This window comes from Falco punctatus (assembly GCF_963210335.1).
Source record: "Falco punctatus genome assembly, chromosome: 4".
Taxonomy (NCBI): domain Eukaryota; kingdom Metazoa; phylum Chordata; class Aves; order Falconiformes; family Falconidae; genus Falco; species Falco punctatus.
In genome coordinates, this window is record NC_137583.1 from 110,700,052 (window position 1) to 110,715,052 (window position 15,001).

The window sequence follows — 15,001 nt, forward strand, 5'->3', positions numbered from 1 at the left end:
TCACACATCTACCAGAGCCAAACACAAATTACTATTTTATCTGTCTGTCAGAGCCATCAAGTGATTTTATTCCCTGAGAGCTGAATATTTTGCTGAAGGCGGCAGATTATGCTTCCAACGTGAGGTGCCTTGTTGCAGGGCTCCTTCCTCCCTTTGCCCTAGCAAAAGGGGTAGTTTTCCTTATCCCACTTCCCACGTAATTGCCACAGCACGGGCACATCTTCAATAGCCCTTGACTGTGGGACTGTAGGAGCAAGCAGTCAATAGGGTACTGGGATAAGAGAGGAAAACTGTGGGCAAGCTCTTAAGAAAAGCCGTGGAGGGTTAGAAATGGAAAGCCTACAGGGGGAACTCACTGCAAGGCATCTTTAAATGCTTGAGTAGACAGCTTAGTAAAGTTGTCAGCTTGTAATTGTCATTTTTACGGTTGCATTGAGGTTACCTCTTCTTGGGTGTCCTGAATAGTCTGGGAAGAATTCTTAAATTATCATGCTTCTTAATGCTACCTCATTTTTGCTTTTGCCTTCTGACTTCCACAGCATTTCCGAAGTAGAACTGGTTGTAGTAAGCTTATTCTTTATATTCTTTATGACTGTACCAAAGTCCAAAAAGATGGTACCAAAAGTCCAAGAATACTTTACTTAGCAGTCACGGAAAAGCCTTTTGAACACACCTACACAAGTCTATGGGCCCTGATGGGATGACTGTTGATAACATCTCAGGGCAACTCTAAACCCTGAACAATCGTGGCAACTGTGAGAGGTGTCTGAGGACAGGAAGGAAACAAATGCCATCTGTATCTTCAAAAAGGGCAGGAAGGAGGACCCAAGGAACTACAGGCTGGTCAGCCTCACCTCCATCCCTGGGAAGGTGATGGAACAGCTCATCCTGGAAACCACTTCCAAGCACATGAAGGACAAGAAGGTGATTGGGAGTAGTCAGCGTGGATTCACCAAGGGGAAGTCATGCTTGACCAACCTCACGACATTCTACAATGACATGACTGACTTAGTAAGCGAGGAGAGAGCAATGAATATTGTCTACCTTGACTGCAGTAATGCTTTTGACACTGTTTCCTATAAAATCCTCATGTAGAAGCTGATGAATTCTGGTCTGGATGAGGAAACTGAAAACTGGCTGAATGGCTGGCGCAGAGGATGATGATCAGTGGTACAAAGTCTAGCTGAAGGCCAGTAAAGAACAGCGTACCCTAGGGGTCAATACTGGGCCCAGTCCTGTTCAGCATCTTCATTAATGATCTGGATGATGGGGCAGAGTGCATCATCAGCAAGTTTGCTGATCATAGAAAAATGGGAGGAGTGGCTGATACACCAGAGGGTCATGATGCCACCCGAAGGGACCTCAACAGGCTGGAGAAATGGATTGAAAGGAACTCATGTAGTTCAGCAAAGTTAAGTGCAAAGCCTTGCATGTGAGGAGGAACAACTCCAGGCACCAGTACATGCTGGGGGCTGACTGGGTAGAAAGCAGCTTTACAGAAAAGGACAAGGGCATCCTCATGGACACCAACTTGGACATGAGCCAACAACACACCCTCACCGTAAAGGCCAATGGTAGTGTGGAGCTCATGAGGAGTGTGCCAGCAAGCTGAGGGAAATCATCCTTCTTCCTCCCTATTCAGCACTGGTGAGGATGCACCTGGAGTACTGTGTCCAGTTCTGGGCTCCCCAACACAAGGGAGAGATGGAGCTACTGGAGAGTCCAGAGAAAGGCCACTAAGATGATGAAGGGTATAGAACATCTCTCATATGATGAAAGGCTGAGAGAGCTGGGACTGTTTAGCCTCAAGAAGAAAAGGCTCGCTCAGAGGGGATCTCATCAGTGTCTACAAAGATCTGAAGGGACATCACAAAGAAGATGGAGCTAGGCTCTTTTCAGTGGTGCCCAATGACAGGACCAGAGGCACTGTGCACCAACTGAAACATGGAAGGGTCCACAGGAACATAAAGAAGCACTTTTGATTGTGAGAGTGACTGAGCACTAGCACAGGTTGCCCAAAAAGGCTATGAAGTCTCCCTCCTTGGCAGCACGGTCCTAGGCAGCCAGCTTTAGGTGGCCCTGCCTGAGCAGGGTTGGACCAGATGACTTCCAGAGGTCTCTTCCAACTTCAAACATTCTGTGATTCCCTAATTTTGTGATATCCATCTTTCCCTGACCCTTTGTCATGGAACAGTCACTGTAACCTGGTAAGGGAGCTATACAGAGAGGTATCAGGGACCTTACTCCTCCCAATTAGAAGAAAGTCACCAACCTGGAGATACAGATGGCAAAGATACATCCAAGTTAAGTACTGATAGATTCACATGTGGAGTGACCTCCTGTGTGAAAAGATTTAGAGGGTAGAAGTAATGTCCTAAGCCTTTTTCCTCCAGTCAGCACACCCTCTATAATAACAACAAAGGCAGGTCATGGCCATAGTATCTTAAACCACAACTCTAAATCTTCCATAGTATTTTTCTGGAAGGAAATAACAGAGTTTTTCAACAGCTGAGTAATTAATGAAATGAAGGAAAAGTTTCTGCTGAGCCTTCCCATACATTTAGCTCTAAACTAAAATGAAGCATGAAAAAGAAACACTGAAAATATTTTTTTTTTCAGAATATATTAAATTCGTGAACTCTGGGAATTACTGATACAGCTATATCACTTGTACATGGCACAAGCATTAAAGTATAATTCACTTTAATGTGACGGCCAAGCCATCCATGTTAAAAACAAACCAGTGGTCCAAAATCATAACAAACAAATTACCAGCTCTACTGGATAATAATAACATGACAGTGCATTTAATAGGTATTCAGAAAAGCTATTTATGTATTATCACTTGCCAAAAGACTTGCTTCCAGCTTTCTTCACACTGCTTTTCCAAGAAAAGTAAGACCTCCAGCTAATTTTGCCCTATCTGCTGAAAGAAACAACAGAACAAAAGCACTCTTTTCAAACACATCCATTTATTTTGATGCCAATTCAACTCAAACAAAAACCACATTGAAAGAAAAGAAAAGGTCAGCAGAAAAAAGTAAAACAGATCAAAATCTATGACCACATCTGTCAAACACAGGAAGGCAGAAACACCCAGCAAGCCAATTAACCAGAATCCAAACTCCACCAGTGGCCAGGTCCAACTGTTTTGAGGGATGGTGTGAAAATCCCACACAAGATTTAAGCAAAGAAGAACAGTATCTCCGAGAATGAGAATAAGAAGCAGCAATTCACAGACGTCCTGCTGCTGTGCTGCCTGCCTTACTTGAAATGTTCTAGGCTCAGCCAATTTGTTAAGAATTGAACTGACACCCACATGACTTTACACAATTCTTTCTAATCAAATTTTCTGTAAAAAATTTCTAAAAAGCTTTTGGCTTGGCTTGTGGCTATATTTACTGCTTTATTCAGGACAGGTAAAACAGCACATTACCTACTTGTATATTGGATCCCAGCCCTCAGGTATGCTCTAGCATCCTTCCTGCTCGTGCACTAAGTAACAATCTGCTGACATCACCAGCTGCCTATTTCCACGTATCACCCCAAAAGATCCCCAACACCCTCTCACTGTGATGTTAAATACTACCAGAGCACAGGCCAAAGCATACTCACAGAGCACTGCACTGAAGGAGAACAGGCTTAGTTCATAGTTCTGCCCTACACAGTTTTCTATTAATCTTTTTTTCTGGAGGCAGACAGACAATAAAGCTTGGGATAAGATGGGCTACTCCCCAGATATGGTGTTCTGTTTTGGAATAATATCTCTTTGGGGTTCAGTAAACACAATATTTGAAAGTTACATTTAGAAATTAACTTTTACTTATATATCATTCCTCAGAACATGAATGTATAATTCTCCTATACCTTTCCTGCCTTCTCCCACTGGAAGCTTTTCCCCATCAAAAGGCTTATAGTAAGATCAGTCTCTTAGCTGTGGATTTCTGAAAGCTCTGGGGCTGAAATGTGAATGATCATATTTCCTGCTTTGGAGCGACAACATCCTGGAAACTAGTGATTTCCTTTGTGGGTGATTTCCGCTGTATCAGTAAGAACTTGAGGACTTTGGTCCTGCCAGCACCTGGTTCCACCTCACGTCATCATCTTTCGCCATTATCTTACCCTGTCCTACGGCTAGCCCTCTAGGCTGAGCGGCCTCACTGAGCTCTAACTCCCTCGGCTTCTTCTGCCAAGGAATTGGGACAGTTTGCCAGGGAAGAGAACTGGACAGAATGTGGGTGTCCTTCTGCATGCATTGGGTGCGTCCAGACAGCATTGTTCACAGGGATGCCTTGACCCTGCATCCTGCTGCTAAAGGTAAGGTGTCAAGGGCTGGGAATTTCAGGTTCCCAAGCCAGCCACCTGGAAATGCTGTGCAAGTAACGATGTCTCTGGAGCCACAGGCAGGTTTTAGGATTTGTGTGGTGGCTTTGGACTAGTGCAGCTGCAGGGACATGGGACGTACGTGTTCCAAACCTTTTTGATGAGGGGCTATGGGCTACGTACTCTACCTATCAGTGGGGCTGGTGTTGGTATAATGAGTAAGGCTGCAGATGGCTCTAAGTCTGCATGTACATGGTGGATTTGGAGCTGAATGCAATCTGGTGCTATGGATGATGGTTGAAATGCCAGGAGACTGGTGAAGTAAAATTGGTGGTGTAAATCCCTGCCTCAGCAAGCAGCTGCCATCACGGAGCTGCAAAGAGAAGCTATGAACCATGGCATCTCCCTATATATGCAACAGAGAAGGGCAAAAAAGTTACTAGTCACAGGCCTCAGCTGTAATTCTGGCAGCCAGAAAAATATTTCCCACAAAGGTTAATAAAACTGGATAGAAAGAAAATTCTGCTAGAGTCTGACCAGTGTGGACTCAGTTTTCGGGCCGCTCACTACAAGGAAGACACTGAGGTGCTGGAGCACGTCCAAAGAAAGGCAATTAAACTGGTGAAGGATCTAGAGAGCAAGTCTTATGAGGAGCAGCTGAGGAAATGGGGTTTGTTTAGCCTGGAGAAAAGAAGGCTCAGGGGAGACCTTATTGCTGCCTACAATGACTTGAAAGGAGGCTGTAATGAGGTGGGTGTCAGTCTCTTCTCCCAAGTAGCAAGTGATAGGACAACAGGAAATGGCCTCAGTTATGCCACAGGAGGTTTAGACTAGGTATTAGGAAAAAATTCTTCCCCAAAAGGGTTGTCAAGCATTGTAACAGGCTGCCCAGGGAAGTCGTTGAGTCACCATCTCCAGAAATATTTAAAATATGGGTAGATGTGGTGCTTAGGACACATGGTTTAGTGGTGGACTTGGCAGTGTTAGGATAACAGTTGGACTTGGTGATCTTAAAGGTCCTACATTACAGAACCACAGCAGTCTTGCTGGAAGGATAGTCTGGCTTCTGTTTCTTGCCCGCTTACAGATTGTGAATCAACAACTCTGAACATTTTTCTCTTTGCAAGCCAGTAGTACTTGAATCTGAGTCATCTGTGTAAGATTCCCATAGTGCTCATGTAGATACCATAGCAGACCACCCAACACTCTAGCAACTGCCAGCATGACAGAATTCATTTGATTTTTTTCCCTCGAACATGCTACGTCAGCTACTTTTCTTACAATACACATGGCCCAAACCCCCAGACATCCTAGAAGAATAACATATTCCAAATATTTTCAAATTAGTTTCCTGTTTTAACAAAGCAAAGCAAAATCTTTTGTGTTTCACTGGCGTATGCTAGAGAAGAATACTAGAAGAATGCTAGTAAGCTAGGGCTTAATCAAAATATCTTTTTTGTCGAAGTTTTGCCAAAGTCACAATAGCCAACATGTACCAGTGAGATGAACATATATTGGTCCTTTCTCCTTGAGACTTTCCTCAGACTCCTCTTGCAGCTGTAAGACATATCCAAAAGCTGGCAGACCATTAAGTGCAGAGCAATGCAGAAGCGGCCTTAAGGTAAAACTCAAGTTGTCAGGAGGTAAAACAAAGGCCTCTCAGCCTTTCCCATGTGATAAGCCATTGTTTTTAGTTAAAAGGAGCCTTGTCGCAGCTTGCAGAGAGCAGAGTGAATTCAGTGCTTCCCTTTGTACCTGTGAAGTTCTGCTAAATGTTATTACACACCTCTGCTGGGCTCGTCACAGAGCATATAGGCTCCTGAGGGCTTTCTCAGGAAACCCAAGCGTTATCCCAGAAGCAGCAGGGCACAGACATAAGGGAATGCTCTGCTGGCTCCTAGTGGATATGGGGGAAGCAGTAGTGTTTTTTCAAAGACTTAATCTAAGAAACTGCTGGTGTTTTTTGAGAGAAGACTCTTGATGCTGTGAACCAGAGCTTCACTACGTAGAAAGTACAAGTCCTGGTGCTTTTCCCTTGCACAACAGTGCAGCCCAGAACAGAGGCAACTTGTTCAGATATAAATGCCTGCATAGCGTTCTAGAGAGCAGAGAGTTCTATATAATATAGCACCTCTCCTCACAAAGAGCTAATCAACCAGTGCTGAAATACAATTGCAATCAAGTGAACTGAGGACTAAGGCATTTCCCCTCAGCACAGAGGTAGAAAGGCAAAAAATCATGGCAATTAAAGAAAAAAATTGTTTTCTGGTAAAAGTATGCTGGGTTTAATATCACCCTTTTCAGAGTGGGACTGGAACTGTACAGTGAATCTGAATTTACCAGGTGAGACTTTCACATGAGACTTTCTGAGTCCAAGTCCAAGCTTCCTCCTCCCATTACTTGAAAGCTTATTTCTAGCTTCCGTTCATCAGTAACACAAAGCAACAGTATCACACTTCTTTAATCCACCTCTTGTTTGTTTGTTTTATTTTTTAACCTGGTACAAATAAACAGTAGCAGTAGTAAAAGCAACCATTGTTTCCTGTTGACACTCACCAGAATTAGGCAGAACTCATCTATGTTTCTTCCTTATCACCCAGATACACTAACAAAACCTTTGATTGGTGTTTTATCCCTATATCTTCCCCTAGAAGCTCAAATACAAAACATGCAGCTGCTGCATGACCTGCCCCACTACTATAGAGAAATTGAGGGAACTGAAATCCTATCAAGAACCTTTGAGTCCAATGAGGTATTAATTAATTCCACTTCAAATTCCTCCTCATCTAACTGTCTCATAAGACAGGTAAGAACAGAACTGGTAAAGGTAAATGATTCCATTAACAGTATCTCATATCCGTTTACTGTTAGAAAAAGTATTTTCTAATGGATATGTTTTTCTGGCAAGACACAATTTTTTCTTTTTGTTTTAATGAAACAAAAGGTTTTCTACTTTGTGTAATAGTCTGTCAGTTCCCTGGGAAATATGTTGATTACAACTGAAAAGAGGACTGCTAAAATATGTTATACTGTGGCTTTAGGGCTCAAAATCTCCTGAAATAATTTTCATAAAGAATAAAATCAACATGTATATTGTATTTGTAATTTGGAAAAAAATGAGCATATTTCACAAACTGATCACCGTCATTTATCATGTTATCTGTGATCTAGTCCTGTTTTGAACTTTTTTTTTCTAGATCACAGGTTGACCTAGAATTACTGAGATAAACTTCAAAATTAAAATTTAAAATTATCGGCAGACTGCATTTTGCTTTTGTAGTCATCTAGGTGTAATCACGAAGTTTCAGGAACCAGTATATTTTTTTACTGTATTTTACAGCCAAATTATACTGTTAGCTAGGGGGCAGGATATGGCAAGATTCCTGCAGTTTTTAAAGTTCTGGAAAGCTGAACCTCCATGTTGCTTAGTACTCATGATAAGGGGTTTTTTTAATCTAAATTTCTATTTTTTACACATGACAGATTCCAGAGTTAGCCTCAAGTCCTCCAGTGTTCCTTCATGTGAGATTTTATCTCTTTGGTTAGCAAAATCAATTCTGATTTTCCATCTTACTGACAGCCTTTTGGTTTACTAACCACTACTAACTTCTGTTATTTGTAATGTCTCATATCCAACATGTGAATTCCAGTCAAAGTATTTTGATATTATTGGATTATCACACTTATCAAACCGTGTCTTGATGCCTCCCACTTAACATATCTTCCCTGAGGCAAGTTTTTGTTCTATTCCTTGCATTACAGGAATATGGGTGCATTGCCATCTGAACTATTTTAACTATTAACACTTGAAAGTTTACTGAATTATAGGCCTGATCTGTATTTTAGTGAATGTACAGGAAAGATTCATGTTGGCTACACATGTTACCCAGCTAAAGCAAAAATTAAGCTCAGGCTGCCATGTCAGGTTCTGAACGTACCAGCAAAGTATTTTTCAGATGCCAACTATGTTAAACCCAACTCTTAAACACAAAAAAGAAGTAAGCATGGCCAGGTCATAACATTCTTCCCTCTGTGAACAGGAAAATCTGTACTGTAACACTGGCAGTGAGCTACATTTTTCTGCAGATGTAAACACACACTCACATGGACTCACAGATTTATATCTGAAAAGAAGGTGGCTGCATGTTTTACAATATCATACATTTTTTTAAATGGTGCAGTTTTTTCTAGTCACATAATTACAAGCAAATAAATCCATAGAACACAGTTGTTCTCAGCTTTTAAAAATAGTGCATTCATAGATTTTATTACATTATTGTCTTTTATATGTATATATATATATATATATACACACAAAGAAAGTACCCTAAGGATTTTACCCTATGATCAGATAGTCAGATTCAGCATTGATATACTAAGTTGATGTATGTAGTTATTTATATGCTTATTGAGCATGAGTTAATTTTAAAAAGTTCAACCATTCCCACCCCCCAAAAAATTCACTGAATTCTAAGTCAGTATGTTGCTCGGTGACTATGTCTGCGTTGGCAAGTATTGTGGACTACAGGAGATGATGTGTACAGTGAAACAGTTGGTGCAGAGGATCTGAGATCCAGAAAAAATGTATTTCAGGTGGTCTTTATTTTGGATTACCTCTAGTGTGATCCCAGCGACTGAGGATCCATTTGTGGCTGTGGTGCCCTTCTGGTGCATTCCTGGAGTACATCTTTCACTTGATTTCATCCGAAAAGCATTCCAAGACCAAGGCACTGCAAAATAGAGACCATTGGGAGATTTATGTCAAAGTGCACTCCTGATCCAAATTAAAATGTCAGTGTGAATTCACCCCCCGTGAAGTCATACAGAGGCAGGTCCTAATCCTATCCCTTTAAGAACTCTTTCAACAGACCTTCTGGAAGCTGCTGGCACATGTCCTCTCAGATGTGTTGGCTTCATGCAGTGATCAAATCAGTTACTGGAGCCCTTCACAACCTCACAATACAAGACACTGTATTCATACACTCTGGCTTGAGCTCCCCTCAACAAAATGAAGGCGAAGGGAAAAATGTAACTTTTTTAAAAATAAAGGAGGCACTAGCAAACTGATGTTCTGAACCCAGAATGAACATTAGTGCTTTTATTTTTTTTTTGTCAGAACAAAAGAGCCAGAAAACTAGAAGTTAGTTGTCAAGCTTCAGAATACATCTACAATTGTGGAAGTCAGAAACGGTAATAGTCTCTGCTAAGTCATTTTCTACATTGCTGAGACTCTTAAGGATTGTTCTTGATGTGCTCTTTAAAACTCTGTTCACTCTAGCCCTCTTTCGATATTCTCTGGGCAGAGACACTTTTTTTCTGTGTCCTTGAGATCTTCATATCACTGGATCAATATCAGCTATAAATCTGTCTTTGTAAGAAGGAGACTTTGAAACATTTTAAGCTTAACATAGTGCTGTTTGGGCTGAAGAGATCATCATACCTTTGTGTGCAACACTTCTCTTTTCTGTCTAAGGTAAAGTGGTAAAATGGTATGGAATATCCCCTTGGCTAGTTTGGGCCAGCTGTCCTGGCTGTGCCCCCTCCCAATTTCTTGTGCCCCTCCAGCCTTCTTGCTGGCAGGGCCTGAGAAACTGAAAAGTCCTTGCCTTAGTATAAACATTACCTAGCAACAACTAAAACCATCTCTGTGTTATCAACATTGTTCTCACACCAAAGCTGAAACACAGCACTACACCAGCTATTCTGAAAATTATCCCAGCTGAAACCAGGACAAGCGGCTAGACCACAGTCAACAAAAGCACTCCTACTGGTCTGCAACCATGTCCAGCTGCTTCACTCATCAGTAAGGAAACACCCAATATCAGAAAAAGATGGTAGTAAAGATGAGGTCTATCTAAACCAAGAATCAGGGCCACTCGGTGATGGGAGGGCTGACAACAAACACAGACCCAGCTGCTGGTTCCCAATCCATTCACCTAAACATCACTCCCTGGTTTCACAGGAATGAAGACTGCACCCCAATAAAATATCCTGAGGGAGACCACCCCCACCACATACTACAACAATTCATTACTTCCTTGACAAGGTTTTCAGAAAATCCTGGACAACAGAGTGAGATTTAATCGCTCACTTTGGCTCTTATATAGTTATAAGTCCTAGAATATCTCAAGTTGGAAGCATCATTGAGTCCATTACCTGCTCCTCCCAGGACTTATCTGCTTAAGAAGAAGATGGTTGGTTGTGCATATGTTCTCCTGACTGGAAAACTGCTGCCACCCAAAAGAAAAGGAAGCTTTAAAGTTTCTGTGAGTTTGGTGTCCATATTTACAACACTGTAAACCAAAACTTTGTAGAGGTGAACACGCATCCAAACAAAGTAAACTGCTTGATTCCAAATGACATGGATGTATGGAAATGTACTGAATAACCTCAGCCACCAGCACTCCATGTGAAGTGCCTGATGCAGCTTGCATTCAGTGTGAATTACAGCTACTCAACAGTAACATTTCTCACCCCTCTCTAGAGATAGAGAGGGGAGGTTTGCAAAGGCACAAATAACAAATTCTGAAATCAGTGCGAATTAGATGCTAAGGCTTCCATCTGTGCCATTGCATATATTCACTGTCCATATGCCACTTACGTAGTACTGAAGGGACAGTGCAGGTATCTACATGCTGGCAACTGAAATGCAATTACACTGTAAGATGTAAATGCTGCATCTATCTATCACCTTCTTTCTTCCTCCCACCGATCAAAACGCAATAGACTTGATTCAACCTTCATTAAACAATTGCCAATCACCATTGTACTTCCCTCTCCTAGTGGCAGTTCACCATAATAGCATTACCCAGAAAATAAGGCTGAGTAATTCAGCCAAGAAAATAAAGCCAAGTTGCCGTTGTTTAAAAGATTTCAAGTACCCATCACTGTTGCTGCCAATAAAGGTCACTTTGGGTTTGTTTTTTTTCTTTCAGATACAAAGAGTTCAGGGAATCCCTTCACTGCTGCAAGCTTCCTTGCAGAGCAGAAAGGACGCATGGAGGAGCTGCACTACCTGTATGCCAGAAGACAACAGGGCAAAGGATAAGTCTCCATGTACATTTGTCAAAGGACATCAACCTTATGGTAGTGGTATAGACCCTTGGCCAATGCAGGCTAGACATATATGTCTCACAGTCAAAATGTTTAAATGAAGTGCTTTTAACAAGAATTGCAACAGACAGCTAACAGGTTAGACCGAGATGTGCAAATATCTGCATTCCAGAAACGGGCAGTTTAAGCTTCTACTCTTTTCACAATGCCCTAAATATTAATGTGGGAATATACTGGTACCCACAAATCTCCACACAGTGTTTTGTTGAAACACTTAAAAGTTCTAAATTTCCATATTTATTTTTTGCCCATCATTTGGTAATTATTTACTGTTGGCTATTGTCCAAGCATCCTTCCTGACCTTAAAAATGTCACTACTGGTCTAACTTACACTAACCACAAATCCCATAGGCATAAAAAAGAAGTCACTCACTGCTCATCTTTTTCAGAAAGCTGTTGTAAAAGAAGAGATCTGTCTAGACAACAGCTAAGGGGAAGAGCTCTGGGGTATGCCTTCTGAGTCAGGGCTTTTTGGGGTTGGGGTTACTTTTTTTTTTTCCTGATGTCCCATACTAACAATTGCTTTGTTTTCCATTGTTCAAACTCAAACACAGGCATAGTGGTGTCTTCTCTTCAGATTCTTCCCAGTGACAAGTACCATGCAGTTTGGCTGGATTCTGGGAGCTTTTTGGCACCAGAAAGAGCTGAAAGTGATCCCTATAATACAGAAATAACTACTTAAAGGGTCAAAAGTTAGAAACTGCACCGATTCAAGGCATTCCCACAGCTCCTACCAAGTGTTAGGTGTGTATGGTGAGGGGTTGTGAAGGCCAAGCTTTCACAGGTAGAAATGCTCAGTGTTCTCAGGAGCTTTGGATTCAGTCATGGGTGCTCTGCGCCTCTCAAAATGCAGCCATGCATGACTTAGATTTCAGAACCCAGGACAGATTTCCACACTGGCAGCATCTATGAGTTTGGATATTAAGAGTTACATGAGAAATCAAGACAAAACCATATCAAATTATTTGGATTTTTATAAGCAATTAGAACATTAGCTCTATTTATGCTTTCTCTTTGCACAGAGGCCTTCCCACTGAGCAATACTATGATGTCACAGCTGAAAAAAGTGATGTGCGTATGAATGATGAACTGTAAGTTTAAGTTGTGCATTAACCAAATTGTGAATTTAGTGAATATAACAGCAAACTGAATATTCATTCCACTCTGGTGATATTACACACATATGATATGAACTGCAGATATGATAGGAAATCTGAAGGGCCATGTTCTGTAAAAAGGATTAGCTAGTAACAAAGGAGAGCAAACACAGCTGGGATAGAAATTCAGAGTACAGCTTTGTGCCCCTCCCGTTCAGTATCTCTTCAACAAAGGTCTCTTGAGTTTACTTTACAGGTTGTCCACATTTATCAATTTGTAATACTCAAAAATAGTAGCCTTTCTACTAGTTTTACTGATTAAACTGAACACCATGTGTATTTCACTCCATTCTTCTGGTGTGTGCATATACATGTGTGTGTGTATGTATTTTTGGAGAAGTCTTGGCAAAGATTATTTTCCTCGCTGCTGCTGTTCAAAAGAGCAGACTGAGTGAATTTGGCTGCTGATGGAGTTCTGCAGTCCAACGTTTTGCCACTTGATGGCACCAGCAAAACGCTTAAATTTGATCAAACTACTGAGATTTTAGATTAACGTAGTTGGAAGTGTTAAATATAAATTCTTCCTAAGTAAAAAATGAACAAGTTACAACTCTTATATTAGCATTGCTAACTTGAGCATATTAGAAACCTGAGAATAATTCTGCGACAATTTCTCAGTTATCTTTATAGGGCTGTGAGGGACATTGTTTGAGCCCACCGCTCTCCCTTTAGCCTCCCTGCATGTGAAGTACTTGTCCCCATTTCGTGTAAACTCAGACATTCTAGAAAAGCAGGTGAGCTAACTGTAAACAGGCCACAGAAGCTACACGAGGAAACCTGCAACCCTGCTCTTTGTAATCCACTGCTTTTCGCAGGCTTCTCTCTTTATTGCCTCATTACAGCTTGCAGCACAAGCAGAAGTGAGTGTGATCACCTACAAGAATGTACAAGCAAAACTCCTTTTTACTGGGACAGCTCATGGCTTTTGACCAGCCATGCACATTGGAGACATTGGCTGTGCTGCTTCTGCAGAATTTGATTACAAGCTACAAGGAAGTAGCAAGTTTCCCTGCAAGCTTCTTCCTACAAGTTTCCTAAGCACTAAGTGACAAGAACTGGCCTGTGTATTTTTGTAAGACAATGGAACACTTCTAAGGTTGTTTTAAAAGCAATATCCATGCAAAGTGGGCACTTTCATGTTGCACAGTCAAGCTGGGTGGTTCTGTTCTATTACCTAATTCATCCTCCAGAAAACTCCACTGACTGCAGTAGAATGATGCTGGGGAACAATTTGGTCTACTGCAACTGGCTAGTCAAGTAAGTGTCCTGTTACGTGACATTTATATTGGTATCCCTGAAAGAGCAGAAACACAGACAAATAGTGGAGTAAAATTTAAAACTGCACTTCACATGGGGTAGGAGGCCTGATGTGTTTTCAGTAACTCCTATGTTGGCCAATATCAAATATTTCTTGGTTATGGATGCTATGGGACTCATCCACTTGACAGCAAGAGCATTCCTCACGCCTGTTGCTCACCAAAATGGATCATCCATGTACACAGGCTGAGGCAGAGATCACAGCCTGTTTCTGGGGATTTGCTTCCTTAAGAGGAAGGAACCAGGGACTGCTGTGAGTTTATGCCCTTGTGCTAGCTGTACAAGGAGGAAGGAGGTTTTATACAGGAGTATATCAAACTCTGCCCCCATACATACTGAAAAGTACACAACTTGGACTCTGAATATTTGATCAACAGCACACTAATGTACTTTTTTCTCCATTATTTCAAAAGCACTCACATCTTAACCTGAAACATGCTGTGTCTCTAAAAATATTTAATGATCTATGCTTTGTCTTAGTTCGAGCATTTTCTTTTCCTATAAGGTTGCATTTTCTCAGTCTTCAAATGACTTTTAATTGAAGGAAAGCATATATATCCTTTAAAACAAAAAGTGAAACACACACACAAAATAAAATCTTCCATGTTCACAGTCCAAGGTCTTTCAGAGAAAATATTCTTCCTGTTGTCAGGGGCTATTAAGCAGTGACAGCCACATGGAACCTTTCCTGAAAAATGCCCTCTGAGCGGTGCTCTGCAGGCCTGCCTGGGAGCTATTGACACTCAGTTTATTTACCTTATAGCCTGTGAGGGCTCCTTTCAGCCATTACTGTCTTTTGTGGGAAATTAATTACCAGGTATTTGCAATAACTCTGTACACTTTCACAGAACAACTATGCTTTTGCCTTAAGCATGCATACTACATATCCTCGTGCAGTTTTGCACTAGAGTGAATCAATCACTGGGTTTGAGCAGATGTGCTTTTGTAAGTGCATTAGCAGTGGGACACACACATATGCCCTCCTTGTCAAATGTACTGGAGAAAAGTAGTTGCCTCCTCCCTTCTGAAGGTGTAGTAAGTCCCTCAAGTTCGTGTCAAACAAAACTGCAAAAATCATGGAAGGCCTTGAG

At 41.4% G+C, this 15,001-nt stretch overlaps 1 protein-coding gene across 1 annotated transcript in view; it reads left to right on the forward strand.

Annotated features, from left to right (window-relative positions):
* Positions 1-873: 873 nt before the first annotated feature.
* Positions 874-15,001, forward strand: part of SPMIP4 (sperm microtubule inner protein 4) — a gene marked incomplete at its 5' end in the record, with an annotated part of 33,988 nt that continues 19,860 nt past the window's right edge. Inside the window, 5 exon segments of the mRNA XM_080383227.1 lie at positions 874-1,091; positions 11,229-11,341; positions 11,344-11,473; positions 12,459-12,527; positions 13,311-13,327. Coding sequence (XP_080239353.1) covers positions 874-1,091; positions 11,229-11,341; positions 11,344-11,473; positions 12,459-12,527; positions 13,311-13,327 — 547 coding nt within the window.